General features: G+C 38.2%; 1 protein-coding gene across 1 annotated transcript; it reads left to right on the top strand.

The window, feature by feature from the left end:
* The first annotated feature begins 1,030 nt into the window (after positions 1-1,030).
* Positions 1,031-16,307, top strand: cmtm7 (CKLF-like MARVEL transmembrane domain containing 7). The gene is made up of 5 exons (XM_044358174.1): positions 1,031-1,281; positions 3,821-3,997; positions 5,942-6,040; positions 7,062-7,143; positions 8,798-16,307. The coding sequence occupies exons 1-5, from the start codon at positions 1,171-1,173 to the stop codon at positions 8,809-8,811; spliced, it is 483 nt and encodes a 160-aa protein (XP_044214109.1). The 5' UTR covers positions 1,031-1,170; the 3' UTR covers positions 8,812-16,307.
* Positions 16,308-16,546: the final 239 nt, after the last annotated feature.

The raw sequence follows: 16,546 nt of genomic DNA, 5'->3' as shown, positions 1-16,546 counted from the left end.
GAAGAGAATCTCTCTGACAGCAGCTCTGTGTAGCATCACTGAGGACAATACCAACAATGCTCAACGTCGCTGTCGCTCTCTGGAAGCTTTCAGACTCAGCACTGCTGCTGCTGCTGCAGCTGCTGCAGTGTTTCCTGACAGAGACCACACCTCCTGCACACACACACACACACACACACACACACACACACACACACACACACACACACACTAGTCAGCTGTGAAACTCTGAACCACAGCCAGACTTGGAGATACAGGATGTTCACTTCAAAACAAAGTCCAGAAAACGTGAAAAAAATAAGAAAAATATCTGTGCAGTTTTTTATTTGTAGGTTTGAAAACATGATGTGAGATTATGGAGGCTCGTCTCTGCCAGTAAAATAAAACAATAAAAAGGTCTCTGTGATAAAAAATGCTGATGGTGTGTCAATAATTTGAATTACTAAGTCAATGATGTAATAAAATGTCAAAAAACTATTTAAAATATGAGAAATTATGAGAAGAAAAGTCTATATTTTGGACAAAATGTTGAGCTAAAAAGTAATTATGAGATAAAAACACAAAATTATGAGAAAATTCAAAATATTGATATAATGCATCAAAATTATGAGGTAAAAAAAAATCAAAATAATGATGTAAAAAGTCAAAATAATGAGGTAAAAAAATCAAAATTATGAGAAAAACAGAAAATTTTAAGAGAAAGTCTAAATATTGACATAATAAATTTAAAAAAAGAGATTAAAAAGTCAGAATTATGAGGTAAAAAGACGAAATTATAACGTAAAAAGTTTAAATAATGAGGTAAAAAGTCAAAATTATGAGGTAAAAAATAAAAATTATGAGGTAATTATTATTAATTTTTACGTAAAAAGTTTAAATAATGAGGTAAAAAGAGTCAAAAACTTTATCCTCAAAGTTTTGACTTAGCTTTATGCTAACATGGACTATAATTTAGTATGTAATGATGACGTTTTAGATTTAAAAAAAAAGAAAAAGATCTTTTTTTATTCGACGCTGCTCAGCAGGGCTTTTATTGTGAAGTCTTTCAGCGGAAGTGACAGGGGCGTTCACGCGGCCGTGCGGTGCTGTAACGTAGTCAGTCGACGGAAAATCTCTGCCGCAGTTTCTAACTTGTTTCAAACATTAATCCAGCGTTTATCCTCCGGCAGCATGTCGCACACCGTCATCACCACCACCAGCAGCCGGGCTGTGGGCTCCGACGGCGGCCTCAACCCGGGATACACCCGCACCATGCCGGGGCTGCTCAAGGCGGGACAGATGGTGAGTCGGTCCAGCCCCGCACATCACTCACCGGGACGGATCACACCGACACACGCAGCTCACCTGAAACCACCTGGTTTCAGTCTGACGTTAAAATGAACTATAGTTTTAATAATTAACCTGTTTGATCATCTGACAGAAATCCCGCTGCTTCGATCTGTAGGAGAGTAAAACAGCTGATAAATATGATTAATCTGACTTTATTTAGTTGAACAGAGTGAGAAAAACATTATTAACATGACGTAAGAGTTGTTATTAACAAGTAATGCATGTTTTTATTACATTAAAACAAGATCATATTTAGGAAATAATAAAATATTCCAGGTGAATAATAGAGTGTGAAAGTTCATCTGCAACACTGATAAACACTTTATCACTATTTTACTTTGAGTTTCAATGAACTTTAAAGTTCATCACTGTGTTCATGTTCACTGATGATGTATTAACAGGCAGATATTTGAGTATAATGAGGTATATTATATATGTGACTGCAGCTGCCTGTAGCGTTCAGTGTTTATTGTCACTAAACACAATCAAAGTGTTGAATATTTCCTTCCTCGTTGAACTATTGCTGATTTAACAAAGTATTTTAAATCCTGCTTTGTTTACTTCCATGTAGAGCTGCAACGGTCAATCGATCAGTTAGCAACTATTATATTAATCACCAACTATTATGATAATTAATCATTTTGAGTCATGAGGACGTACCGTAGGCTGTAAGACAAATATGGACGCTGTCGCCGTGACGTCACCTGTTGGTTTGTGGACCGCCACCCGAAGAAGCCGCGAGTTTGGAGGTTTGACCGTCGCCATCTTTGACTTTTGGAGCCAGAAGTGACCATATTTGGATGAGAGGGCGGAGCTGAGTCTAGCTGCTAGCTGCTAGCTGCTAGCTGGGTTAGCACGGTGCATTTAAAGTCCATGGTTAACTTAATGCTAACGCTAATTTTCACTAGCAAAAAACAAAATAAACTTACCATTAAAAACTGAGCAGCTGACTCCTTAGATGGTCTTTTATCACTATACGCTATACTCTGTGAATCTGGCGTTACGTCATGGTTACGTAACCAACGTTGTCACCGTGGTAGCGACTTGTCAATCACAAGGTAGCCACGCCCCATAGCATAACCTGCTTTATCGTCTGTTTTACTGTATATGGGGCCATAATTTACAAAATGATCATCATGCTGCACTGAAACTAGTGATTTAAACCATAAACTCATTAGGAAAGTGTTCACTGAGGTAATAAATGAGGTGAGGGTCATTTTCTCACAGACGTCCATACAATCAGACCTGTTTTTGCAGTGGAGTCGCCTCCTGCTGGCCAGTAGAGAGAATGCAGGTTGAAGTCACTTCCACTTTGGCTTCACTGTTCAGACGTGAAGCTTCCTGTTTGAGCTGCTCAGAGCAACTAGTGGCCAACAAGACTTTTATCACCTAAAATGTTGAACTATTCCTTTAACAAGTTCATTAATCTTTGATTATCTCCTGGATCAATGGTTTTGTCTATAAAACATCTCTGCTCGTATCAGACCATCAGCAGCTCAACCATGAGTCAGTCTTTCAGGGTTTTTAATTGCAGCAGTGGAAACACAGACTCTAATGTCTAATTTATTTCCTTTAATGGATCTAAGAATAAACCAGTGCACTTCTAGCAGTGTTGACTGTATCTGAGCTCATGTTTCACATCAGAAAGTGAAGACTAAAAGAGTTTATTTTACCTCTCAGATGACTCGATAAACAGCAGCAGCTTCATTTATGATGGACTGACATCAACACGTCATCTCTGTTGGTGTTTTTTGTGAAGTAGAAACATGTTCTGGTCCAACAGGCTGAAGCTGAGTTTAGTAGATTTCATATCAGCAGCATCGAGAGTTCAAACAGCTCGCTGGAACATCAATAACGTTCATATTCACCGCAGCAGATTTATGAAACATGATGTAAACGATGAAAGTCCAAACTTCAGCTTTCATCAGGGAGACAAATGTTTTAGCTGCTGTCATTAGATCACCGCAGGAAATATTACAAATCAATAAGCGAGACTGATTGATGAGTAATAATCGGATTAGATTCTGCTGCCAGAAATATTCACTAGAGCACCAAACGTGGATTCATCCGCCGCTGAAAATAGTCCCCAACAAATGCTGCTGTGCAGTCAGCAGGTTTTACTTTTCTAGAGCTGCGACGATGAGTCGACAGAAAATCAATAACCAACTGTTTTGTTAATTGATTAATCGTTTTTTAAGAAGAAAAAGTCCAAATTCTCTGATTCCAGCTTCTCAAATGTGAATATTTTCTGATTTCTTTATTCTCTCTGGGAAACAATGATCAATATTTTCACTGTTTTCTGGACCAAACAACTAATTAATTAATTGAGACAATAATTGACAGATTAATCAATAAGTAGGAACCAATGATCTCTAGAGTAGAGAAGGAGGGAAAGTATTGTGAGACGGACGAACACGTTGTTGGTTTTCTGTTCATGAGATTTATTGATGATGATAATAATAATAATAATCTAGATTGTTCTTCCTCCCAGCTCGCCCTCCTCATCGCCTTCCTGTGCGTCCACTGTGCTCGCGGTTGGACCAGCTGGGCGGCCTTCCAGTACTTCGAGGTGGTGACGCTGTGGTTCCTCATCGCCCTCCTCATCTTCTTCCTCATGCACCTGTTCAGGCTGCAGGGGAGGATGCCCTGCATCAACTGGCCGCTGACGGTGAGCAGCAGGACGCCGCTTCCTCCCTGCAGCAGCGTCATCGACAGTCTACACACGTCTGACGGTTACTGTGACATGTTCTACACACGTCTGACTGACACCTCTGACTGACACCTTGACATGTTCTACACACGTCTGACGGTTACCGTGACATGTTCTACACACGTCTGACTGACACCTTGACATGTTCTACACACGTCTGACGGTTACCGTGACATGTTCTACACACGTCTGACTGACACCTTGACATGTTCTACACACGTCTGACTGTTACCGTGACATGTTCTACACACGTCTGACTGTTGCCGTGACATGTTCTACACACGTCTGACGGTTACCGTGACATGTTCTACACATGTCTGACTGACACCTTGACATGTTCTACACACGTCTGACTGACACCATGACATGTTCTACACACGTCTGACTGTTACTATGACATGTTCTACACACGTCTGACTGACACCTTGACATGTTCTACACACGTCTGACTGACATCTTGACATGTTCTACATGCGTCTGACTGACACCTTGACATGTTCTACACACGTCTGACGGTTACCATGACATGTTCTACACACGTCTGACGGTTACCATGACATGTTCTACAAACGTCTGACGGTTACCATGACATGTTCTACACACGTCTGACTGACATCTTGACATGTTCTACACACGTCTGACTGACATCTTGACATGTTCTACACACGTCTGACGGTTACCATGACATGTTCTACACACGTCTGACTGACACCATGACATGTTCTACACACGTCTGACTGACACCTTGACATGTTCTACACACGTCTGACTGACACCTTGACATGTTCTACACACGTCTGACTGACACCATGACATGTTCTACACACGTCTGACTGACACCTTGACATGTTCTACACACGTCTGACTGACATCTTGACATGTTCTACACACGTCTGACTGACATCTTGACATGTTCTACACACGTCTGACTGACATCTTGACATATTCTACACACGTCTGACTGACATCTTGACATGTTCTACACACGTCTGACTGACACCATGACATGTTCTACACACGTCTGACGGTTACCATGACATGTTCTCTGACTGACACCTTGACAGGAACTCACAGCAACACTTCACTTCACACGTGTCAGACTGAAGGAAACTCTTCCACTTCCTTCTTCTTCTCACTTTATCAACAACTTTTCAAATTAAAATAGTTTAGTTGTGTTAAAGCTGCAGAAGAGGAAGATTCTTTATAATTCATCACTTTATTAAAACACACACATATACATGAAATGTTGTTGAAGGTCCTTTTAGTAGCTGTTGTGGAGCTTTTGGTTGTAGCTCATGATCTTCCTCGTCCATGTTGGCTGAAACGTTTCCTGCTGTTATAAAGAACAAACTCTAAATAGAAGAAGCTCGTGTTACATCAGTTTTTCATATATAACTTCCTGACTGATTAGTAAACAACATGTTTCATCACAGTGACATAAAACTTCCTGTTTATGACTTTTTTACTGTAATGAATTGATCTGAACCAAATATTTCAGCTTTCATCTGTTTGCAGCTGATTGATGATTAAATATAATGTTTGAATACTGTCGGAATAACATTTATATTTAATCAAGTTCAAGCTGCAATGATTAGTTTGATAATTAATTAATAACTTCACTTATTTTCAGTAAAAATAGCAAATATTTGATGGTTCAAAGTTCTCGAATGTGAGACTTTGTACATTTTCTTGATGTAACATTAGAACCAGACCGATATATCGTCCTGATATCAGCTTATTACAGCTGTATGATGCTAATAATGTTAATGAATCTATCGTTTCATCAACAGGAAATGAATCAGCATCTATCAGTTCATCAGTTCATTGATTATTGTTGCAGCTCATCTTTTCTAGATAATATAACGAGTTTAAATCTTTTTTTTTCCTGCTGTTTGTTTTCAGGAGTTCTTTCATTACGCCGTCGGGACCGTCCTCATCTTCATCGCCTCCATCGTGGCCGCGGTGAAGAGCGGCGGAGTGTCGGCGCTGGTGGCCGGATCGGTACGTACACACACACACACACACACACACACACACACACACCTGTGACATCACCTTTAACCAACTCAAATTCAAATTTAACTTTATTACTAAAAGATATTTTGAAGTTATGTGTTATTGTTTTATTGATCTCTTATTCTAAGTCGACTGAGAGAAGATCAGTCAGCAGCTCTTTTCATAATTGAATAATTGTTTGTCATTTTTTAAACAAAAACATCAATAATTAGATTGTTCCAGTTTCTTAAATGTGAGAGTTTGGTGCTTTTTCTTCATCTTAAATTATAGTTAATTGAATATTTTTGGGTTTTGGACTGTGTGTCAGGTGTTTATCTGATGTTTTATCGACCAAAATATTTATCGATTAATCAAGGAAATAATCTGCAGATGAATTGATTATGACAGTGATCGTCAGTTGCAGCCCGAACAGACTCTGCACTGTGCAAATGCTGGTTGATGAGTGTTATAAAAATAAACTTTATTATGATTTATAAAAAGACATCATCAGTCAGATACATCATCTTTTTTTACTCCACACGTTCTTCTTCCTGATGCCTACATTACCCACAATGCACTTAGAGTTTGTGGAGTGGTACGGTAGTACCGGCTAACGTAGCCAGGAGCTGCTAAATGCTCCACTATGTTCACCAGCTAGTCTACAGCTAACTGTTAGCAGCTAGAGTTCAGTGGAACATTAAACACTGACACATCAGACTGAGGAGGAGAGAAATATTGATAAAAGCTGCTTTAAATAAACACTAAAGTCTCATTCATCAGATTTCAGGCAGAGTGAGACCTCTGCCTCCGTCTGGCCGTCTGTCCTGCGTCTAATTAAACAGGAAGTCGGCCTGATGATGTCACATCAGCTATTTTACTGATTACATTGTTCGTCTGAGGAATTTGTTCCTACAAACTCCTCATATCTCCACATCAGGCCTTCATCACTTCCTCGTCTTCAGCGAGCGGAAATAATAAGTCTGAGTCTTTTAAAAGGTTTTTTTAATCGTCTGCTGTTGTTTTTCAGGTGTTTGGCTTCATCGCGACGTTCCTGATGGCCGTTAGTTTGTGGACGTCTTACAGTGTTTCCTGTGGCTCTCATCAGACCGGTACGTTCAGTCCTGCATCTGCTCTTTTTATTTAATGTTTTGTTGACAGCGTTACATTCATGACGTACAGCATCAGTCTGATGAACCAGTGAAACTTTTGACTGTTGCTGCAGAACGTTAAACAAACGTCATCATTGTTCGTCAGGTTTCCTTCCAAATGTAGTGCAAATTTTAACCGATTTTATAGAAAATCATCAAAAGAAAATAAATGCTTGTTTCCATCCTCTGCTGTTATATGAACACAGTTAATTCTGCAGTCGGTGCCGTTAAACCGTCGTAGAAGAAGAGGAAACAACGAGATGACGTCATTTGAAAGAGTCAAACGATGGAAAACATGATGGAAATATGACGTTTCTGTTAGTTTCATGTATCGATGTGAGGAAGGTTACAGTCTCCTCATCATCGCTCCACACACGTCGGATGTTTTCAGCTCTTCAGTGACGTTTCAGTCACATGATTCATGATGTCATCATTTATCCACTCAGCTGCTGTTACCCTTCAGACAGGAAATACTTCATCAAAGATTGTCGAGGAAATTTTTTGCAATTTCACTCCGACAAAGAGGAAGAAGATAAAGATCTCTTCATCACGGTGTCTGTGTTAGACACTATAAACGTGGAGTGACGGAGGTTATTAATATAACGACGATATAAAGCCAGCTGTCATGGAAGCTACAAAGCATTTCATCATCCTCAGAAGTAATTAAAACCTGAAACCTGCAGCTGCTGACGAGCCTTTCATACGTTCTGCATCCGCTCACTTTATCTGCAGCTTCAGCTGAAGACGAAGACACGAAGTTAAACATGATCACACGTAACTGTGTTCAAACATGTGATAACAGTATGTCCAATTTCCCTCCAGATATTTAAACTTTTTTTTCAAATTTTCAGCATTTCCACTCAAAGTTTCTTGTTTTTTTTCTTCCATGTGCACATTGAGAATGCAAATAACAGATGGATGGAAACATATGTTTGATTTTCAGCAGCACAACACAACAAAGAAATGTCAGGAGATGTTTTAAAGACATTATAATAATCAGGATAAAGTAATAAAAACACTGGTGCAGAGCTCAGACTCTGTGCTGAAAGTAATCAGATTAATATCTGGCAGACGAACCTGATTATCAGCTGCATGTCTCCTGTTATATATGTAAACACAGTCCCTGAGCACTTTATTAGGAACATCTAATGTCATCCAACACAACAGCTCTGCCATGAATTCTACATTTATGAAGCTTCTACAGTTTCAGTTTTTGTTGACGTCATCAGAAAGGTGATAAATCTACTTTATGTTTATTATTGAGGTCGTAGTGGCTGATGGCCGAGCTGTTGTATTGGATCGCAGGTGTTCAGTGGGATAAATAAAGGTAGAGGATAACTTGTCTAAAGTCCGGCGACCAACAGAGACGCAGTGAAAGTCAGTCTCAGTGAGGAATGCTATCAATGCTAACTGCTAATCAGCCGTTAAAGGGGAATTACACCGACGTTTCTCCAACAGTGAACCAACTGTCTGTTTCATCCAAGAAATTATCAGACATGTGAGTCAGATTCACATGACAGAAATGATTTTTTTTTTACTGCTGCAGAGAGAGAGAGAATAACGTTTCCTCCTTCCTCCCGTTCTTCATTTCCTCTCTCTGTCACCGTCCCTCCAGGTGCAGCAGTGTAAACAGCGACCCGTCACGAAAGGAACCAGATGGCTGTGTTGGTGGTTTGCTGTTTCCTGGTTAATTTTCTGCCTAGCGACCACCTGGATAATTTACGTGATTGGATTATAATTCACTCTGCAGAGGTAATGGAAGTGCTGATCCAGGATCAGCTGTCCTTTCCAACAATCTGAAACACAAAGGACAGCACTTACAGTATTACTCAGATTCCCAACTCTCGTTTTTTTTTTTTTTTTTATGTCTCATTGAATCCTGTCAAACCTCTGAAGTCACATGTTCATGTTAAAGGTGCTCAGTGTCACATTTTAACCATCAGTGTGTCAGTAACACATTAGTATTTCTATCCTGGTAGAATCATTATCAACCAACGACACCGCAGTGCAAACAATCAGTCGCCTGGTTTAGTTGTCGAGACTACATTTCCCATAATTCCTGCTGCTTCCTGACCCTAAAAAGGAACAATATGTCGGTTTCTTCCACCATTCCACCATCAGACGTAGAAAAGCGCCCTCTTCCTGTTTCGTGCCATAAAGTGAACCAACCTGAAATCTTGCAGGTGAAACTGGTCTGAGTGCAGCCACGCTGTCTCTGAGTCGCCTTGTCATTGCAGTTCCTCAGTGGTTTACAGCATCTAGCTTAATTTGCTTGATTCATTATAAGATATCCCATCCATTCCAGCTGTTTTTTACTCTACTTTTAAAAAATTCCACTAGATCAGTAAAAGCACTCTGGACCACAGACGTATTAAACTCTTTTAATCACTTTTCTAAAAATGTCCAGCGAGGAAACAATGCACAGTATAGCCCTGTTAGCCTGCCATGCTAAAGTTTTTTGCTAGCACACTAAGTGTGCAAATATGCTAGCATGCACAGACTATTCCAGTGTGCTAACAAACATTAACAAGCGAATATGTCACAGAAAATGACTTGCATGCTAATGACTTTGTTAGCATGCTACAAAAATAATACTCAGGGGCTATGCATGCTTAGAATTTGTATGGAAGTTAAAACGTTAGCATGCAAAACATGCAAACAAACAAATCCACTTGCAAAAAAAGTGCTGCAACTTTCTGTAATTTATGTCTGGTGATTTTCTACATTTATCTTCTTGTCAACTAATCTCATGTTTGGATCCAAACCAACAGTGAGCTGATCTACTAACAGGTATTGTGTGTGTATCTAAAGCCTGATATTTCTTATTCCTCTGTGCCGTAGACTTCTGTTGTTGTCCAAAAACTATGAAAAAAACACGTCATGAGTCACATTTTTGGCTCAATCCCACACATACTTTCCTGCTGCCAGAAATACTCACAGCACCGAAAGTGGATTCATCCACCGCTAAAAATAGTCCCCAACAAATTAACTATTTCCTCCTACAATGGCCACATATTTTAGGAATTTACTGAACCTTTTTTTAAACATCAAACTCTATATTTGTGGGCTATTTTTAAAAGTCTTCAGTAGGAACCAGGAGCTGAGAGCCACAGACAGAGTAGAGAAAGAATAAAACATTGTTAGTTTGACTCTGCAGGAGATTTGTTGACAATAAGAAAAATAACTCCAGACTGACTTTAACAGTAATCACACAACTGTTAGAAAGAATGTGCCATTGATTTGTTATATTAATGGCAAAATGACCATTTTCCTTTTCGTAACATGAACTGAACTTTCCTTTCTCTGGGTGGGGCAGTAACTCCCATGATGCATCACATTAACTCTCCACAGGAAATCAATTTGCTGTTAATGTCAGCCATGGTTTCAGTATCAAAGGCAGCATTTATTACAGTTTCACTCCAACATGCTGTCCAGTTCCTCTAACAGACAGGACCCGTATATGACTGTCCCTGGTGCTTTTAAAAACAAACTGTTAACCATTTGAACATGAATTCAGTTAGAGCTTTTCTTTCCATCCCGCACATCAGTTACACTTTAAAATGAAGCCAAAACAGAGAGCAGTGTTCAAATTAATGATCTAAAAAGATATCTATAATTCTATGGAGCCTGTCAGGAGTCTAAAGGCCATAAAAAAAGGTACTGGTGTGGAAATCTGCATGCACAGATTAATAAACGACAGATTAGATCAAATATATGCATGGCTTATTAATAAAACTGTAGTTTTATTAATCCATGCTTATGGTTTAAAATATAAGTATGCATTAAAATATGTTTATATTAATGAAACATACACATGGATTAATAAAATGTAGTTATGGAATAATAAAACATACACACAGATTAATAAAGTGTATGCATGGATTAATAAAATATATGCCTGTATTAATAAATATATGTACAGATAAAAAAAAATTACACAATAAATTACTAAAACTAAACGTACATACAAGTTAACAAAAACTTGCACACGGATTCATATAAGTGTGAACAGATGAATAAAATTTACACACATATTCAATTACATGTATGCATGAATCAGTAAAACAAATGTGCAGATAAAGTTGTGTTTGCAATTAATTTACACAAAAATAATGTACTCATGTAGACACGCAGTTTAATAAAATGTACACGTGGATTATTTAAACGTATGGACAGATTAATAAACTGAAGTTGTGGTTTAAAGGCAATTATGAAGTAAAACTTGTGGAATATACATCAAGCATTCACAATGAAAGCAGGAAATTATACTTCTTTTAAGAAAGTATCGTATTTCAGCATTTAATTGTCATACCGACTATATGAAAGCACAGACTAATAACTGGTGTCAGAAAAAAGGTGAAAATACTGCAAATATCCTGAATGCTGCTCTTAAAGACTGAAAACAAGTCACAGCATGTTAACCGTTATTCAAAACCGTCACTGTTAAAGCACAAGATATATCCCAGAATACCTCTCCTGGCCTGTACTCCTGCATGTCGCAGTATTCTCACCATTTCTCTGACTTTAATTATTAATCTGTCCTTTTTTTTAGTAGGTAAGATATATTTAGAAGTTATGCTACCCTTAAAATGATCAAACCAACGCAGCCCCTTTTATCCTGATTTTGGCCTCACAGTTTATTAATCGTTGTGCACAGATTTCCACATTAATGTTTTTTCTACCTTGTGACGCGGCTCCATAGTTTTCAGAGTATTTGTGCCATTGAACAGAAGTCTTCTTGAAGTACACCGGTCGATAACGGTGAAAATACAGTTTTTAGTTCAACAAACATTTCTGACGGAAACATTTGAGAGAAATTCAAGTTTTCTGCCACAAACTGGAAAAGGACATTTCGTTAGCTACGTTAGCTACGTTAGCTTGAGCACGATCGTTCTTACCAACCAAAATTCTCTGATATACAGTGCAGATGTGATACTTCATATTTGGTAAAGATACCAAATGCATTTCTTTGAAAAATATAAACGGGTTGTTTCTACCCTTTACTCCCTAAAGATAGTTAGCTAGCAAAGATAGTTAGCTAGTTAGCTCATTAACAAAATAGGGGTATATGAAGTAAAACAACTTGAAACCACTGGAATTCACTCTGTAGTTAAATTAGTTGACATTATTTCTGCAGCTAACACTTTATATTAGAGGTAAATTAAATGTGACAGAGGATGCTAGTTTGTCAGGGGAGAAACAAACTCTAAATTCAAGCTAGCCATGCTAACCTTCAGTCAGTAAGTTCGCTAGCTCACTGACCTTTTAACACCATGAACGTCGTGTTGATTAATGAATATTAGTGCCATTCATATTTTCATTTTGACCAGCGTTCCTTTTTTCCAGTTATCAAACCTTTGCAAAGTTCTGTAAAAACTGTTTCTTTGGCTCTGCTCATTGATGTTTAACTCAATCAGTCAAATGATTTCTGCCTCTGAGAAATGTTTGTCAAACTAAAACTTGTTTAATTCTGATTGCTGGCAGAAGCTTAATGAAAATTGGTGCGGTCTGTGATTTAATGGGAAACTTCTGCCTGCCATTTCCTGTTACAAATCTCTAGATGATGTGAAACTGAACCCTGCTTTCAGTCAGTGATGTTAATCTCCAGATAACTGCCTTACTGTTGATCAGATGCCAAAAATCTTTGTGTGACGCTTCAGATTTTGCACTTAATGTGTCTTTACATTTCCTGTAATGTAAAGCTGCACAGCGACAGAATGAAGGATTCATATCTAAGTGGATTAAAATCTAATGAAGAATGCAGACTCTGGCCATGTAGAAGTTATGTTTACTGGAGAAATTATAATGGATTTAAATACAGATTATAATCTAACTTCTGGTGCATCCCTTGAGACCCCTACACACCCTGTGATAGCAGCGGCTAACAGGTTCATTGCAAGTCGCACTGTGAGATGGATCTAAAATAAGCATGTCACACCACAATGAAATGGACCCACGGAAAACTGAAGCCAATGTGCATAAATGATTTTTAAAGAAATATTTTTTTAGAAGTCGTAATCCAAAAGAGACCAGAGGGCAGTAGGGTGGTCACTTGAACTGCTTTCATTTGAACGTAGATGATGTAACCTGATCCTAAACGATGCTGACGTTGTCACGCTGTCTCGCTAACAAGCTAACGTTACCGTAGGGCAGCTGCAGGTTAAATATCAGCAACAGCCGTAACTTTATCCACCATTTTCTCACGCATTAACCCAGAGGGTTTGGTTTCATGACTCCATATTTACAACAACAGGCTTGTTTTTGGGAGGCTGATGTGTATTCTATGAATGCCCCCTCTAGGACCTGGTTAGACTGGATTTAATTTAGACATGACCTGATTTGGGTCCCATATCGTGGACCACATATGTGACCTCAAACCTTTGGGGGAGAAATACAAATGTTTGTTTTTTTTGAACTTGTTATCCGGTGGTTCGTATCTTCCAAAGTGTTTTCGTGATTGCTTGGGGTGGTTACGGTCCGCCGGGGATGAAAACGTTTTTATCCGGTGGCGAAACCAACGTTTAAATCCAGTATTTCCAGAGTGGATGTAGCGCACAGCTACGAGGAGAACAGTGGAGCCATGTTTGTAGTTCTGTTCCTGAAAATCTGGGCACCGTTTGTGGAAATACTGGATTTAAATGTTGGTTTTATCCCAGAAAAAATGTTGCCTTATAACAGGTAAGAAAATAATGTTTGTATCTTCCCCAGAAGGTTTGTGCTGAGAAACCTGTGTGACTGAATCGCAGTTTGTACCATTTGGTCTTAAATTTCTAACACAAAGCTCTAAATTAACAGCGACGGTCAGTGAACGTATCTCACAGTGCGATCTCGAACAACCGTTTCGGACTGATGACCAAAACGTTTCTCCACGTTTCTCTCACGATTGCCAACTTTTGTCTTTGACAGCCGTAAAAAAAAAATCACACAGTGTGTCGGTGTCTTCATGGTGTTGTACTCACAATAATTCAACTGCTGTTATGTTATGTAAAGTAATATATTGCTGCATTTCACTTTCTGATATTGTTTTTTAATTTTCCATGATGGTCCAAGATGATCACATGCTGTGTATTTGCTGCTTCACTGTACTGTATTTTTATTTTGAGTCTGGACCAGTTTAACATATTGAAGCTTTATTTCCATTAAAGATGCACTGATAAAACTTCTTAAACGCCGATACCATGTCAGACGACTTAAATGAACCCATCTGATGTTAACGAATATCAGGATTTGAAGCACTGGACACAAATAATTGAGATATTTGAGATTTAGTCAGCGTGCTTTGATTTAGTTTCAAGGTTTTCTATTTCAATATTGTTGAACTTTTGATATAAATGCCATGTTTTTCCATCAAAATCTGCCTAGTGTCCAAATGTTGGTATCGATTTTGGATATTTTTTTTTTTTTATTGGTGCATCCTTTATTTTTTTGAACCTAAAGCTGGGTTGTATATTGCTGCCTGGAAGTTTTGCACGGACCCTGAATGAATTTTTTGTTGTTGTTGATCAGAATCTGTCGGTCTGACCCCTTTTTTAGGTGTCGATTTCCAGAAAGAGATTTAAAGTTGCTGCAACTGTTAAGGGTTCAGTGTGCTTGAATAACTCGGTCATATGAAGTGTTGTCTGAACACATTGTTTCCAAATATCCAAACTGGAAGGCAGGATGAAGAACCTGCTGTTGTATCTAAAGTTGTTGGTCTTCGCAGGTTTCAGACACTGTTTACAATCCAACAAGAACCTGGTTTGAAGCACACTGACCCCTTGAACCGCTAACATCATCTTCATTCTGGCTCCGGGCCAAACAAAACCAGACTGTTTACATTATTTATTTGAGCACGTATGTATTTTCTGATGCTAATGATTCTATTCTCACTGATGCTAAGTGACCTGATGTATAATATAAGGCTTTGTGTCCACTGGGAGATTTGCTGGTGATTGATCTTTTAGTTTTATAGCCTTTATTCAGGACCTTCATACGACGGATCACCGTCCCGGTCGGACGTTTCAGTCAGTCAGGAGATCGTAAAGTTAGTTTTGGAAGATTGAAAATACAAACTGAGCAGGAAGTCTGCAAAACTTTATTGAACAATGCAGAAGAAGTGAATATCAGATGAAAGCCTGCATGTGCAAAACAGCTCTAGAATTATTAAAAAACAAATATTGTGTCTAAAAATACAGTATAAAAATAGTTCAAAGTAATTTATAAGAACAAATTGACAAAATATCAAATGTGCTTCACAATTTAACAAGTTGCAGCAGTAAAAAACAAAACAAGTGTAAAATATTGTTTCTTACAAGAAGTAGAAATATCTATTACAAATGAGGCTAACTATTAATAGCTAGCTTACATTGTAATGGTCTTTCTTGTTAACTAAGAAACCTGATTTACTATTTTCTATTAAAATCAATACACACACTGTAAAATTAAAGACAGAGCAGCATTTCCTTCGTAATTTCAGACCTTTCCCAGTCGAGGTAATTCCTGTTTCTGACACTTTACAGCCTCCTGGCGTAGTGTTTTTTTAAAGTGTCTTTTAATGATTAATTGATAATGATTGGCCACCTTGTTTGTATTTTCAATGTTCTTCCTGTAAGACATTTTACAAACTCCTGAGTGAGTGAAACGTCCGGACTCGGTGAGATTCTCAGGTGGTTTGTGGTGTTACGGTGCTTGATGAGCTAAAACATGAAAAAAACAACAGTATGGTCCTTTAAACAGGACGAGCCCAGTGGACTCTGACACCCTGATAGTTTTGATTATTTAAGGCTTCCTCCAAAGTGCCTTCTTGTAACGGTGGTGTATAAAGGGACCCGTTAGCCTGCTAGCTGCAAGCTAACGGGCCAACATGAAGAGGTTTGTGCTGGTGGGGTGGAGAAATGAAGTGATTTTATTATATTTTAGAAGAAAAGATGTCCACAGTCTTATAAGTCACATCACAAAGAGCTCACATGACTTGTGTTGTTTTTCTACATTTTTTTAAAAGTGTGTTTAAACTACAAGTTGTGATTTGTTGCATGTTGTAAATTAAAGGCTCATTGCACCATTCCTATCTCACGCTAATTTCAAGTATGTGCTGAATGCAACTAATGCTAAAAACATCTCATCTCATTTTTTTTTTAATCCATGGAGATGTGAACAAAAAAATAAGTATTACTAATAAAGATACTGAACGTAACACAAACAAATATTAGACATAAAAAGTTCAGGCAACTTATTTTTATTAATGATCCTGCTGCCCAGAATTATAAGATCATATAAACCATTGATGCTGTGTAGCAAACTGAACTGAAAGTTGTTAAAGTTGTAAATTATTAAGGTATTACACATGATACAATTAATGCATATTTTAAAACATTAAATTAATGGA

Source organism: Thunnus albacares, chromosome 8, assembly GCF_914725855.1.
Source record: "Thunnus albacares chromosome 8, fThuAlb1.1, whole genome shotgun sequence".
In the NCBI taxonomy this organism is placed as follows: domain Eukaryota; kingdom Metazoa; phylum Chordata; class Actinopteri; order Scombriformes; family Scombridae; genus Thunnus; species Thunnus albacares.
This window is presented reverse-complemented; position numbering and strand designations above follow the sequence as displayed.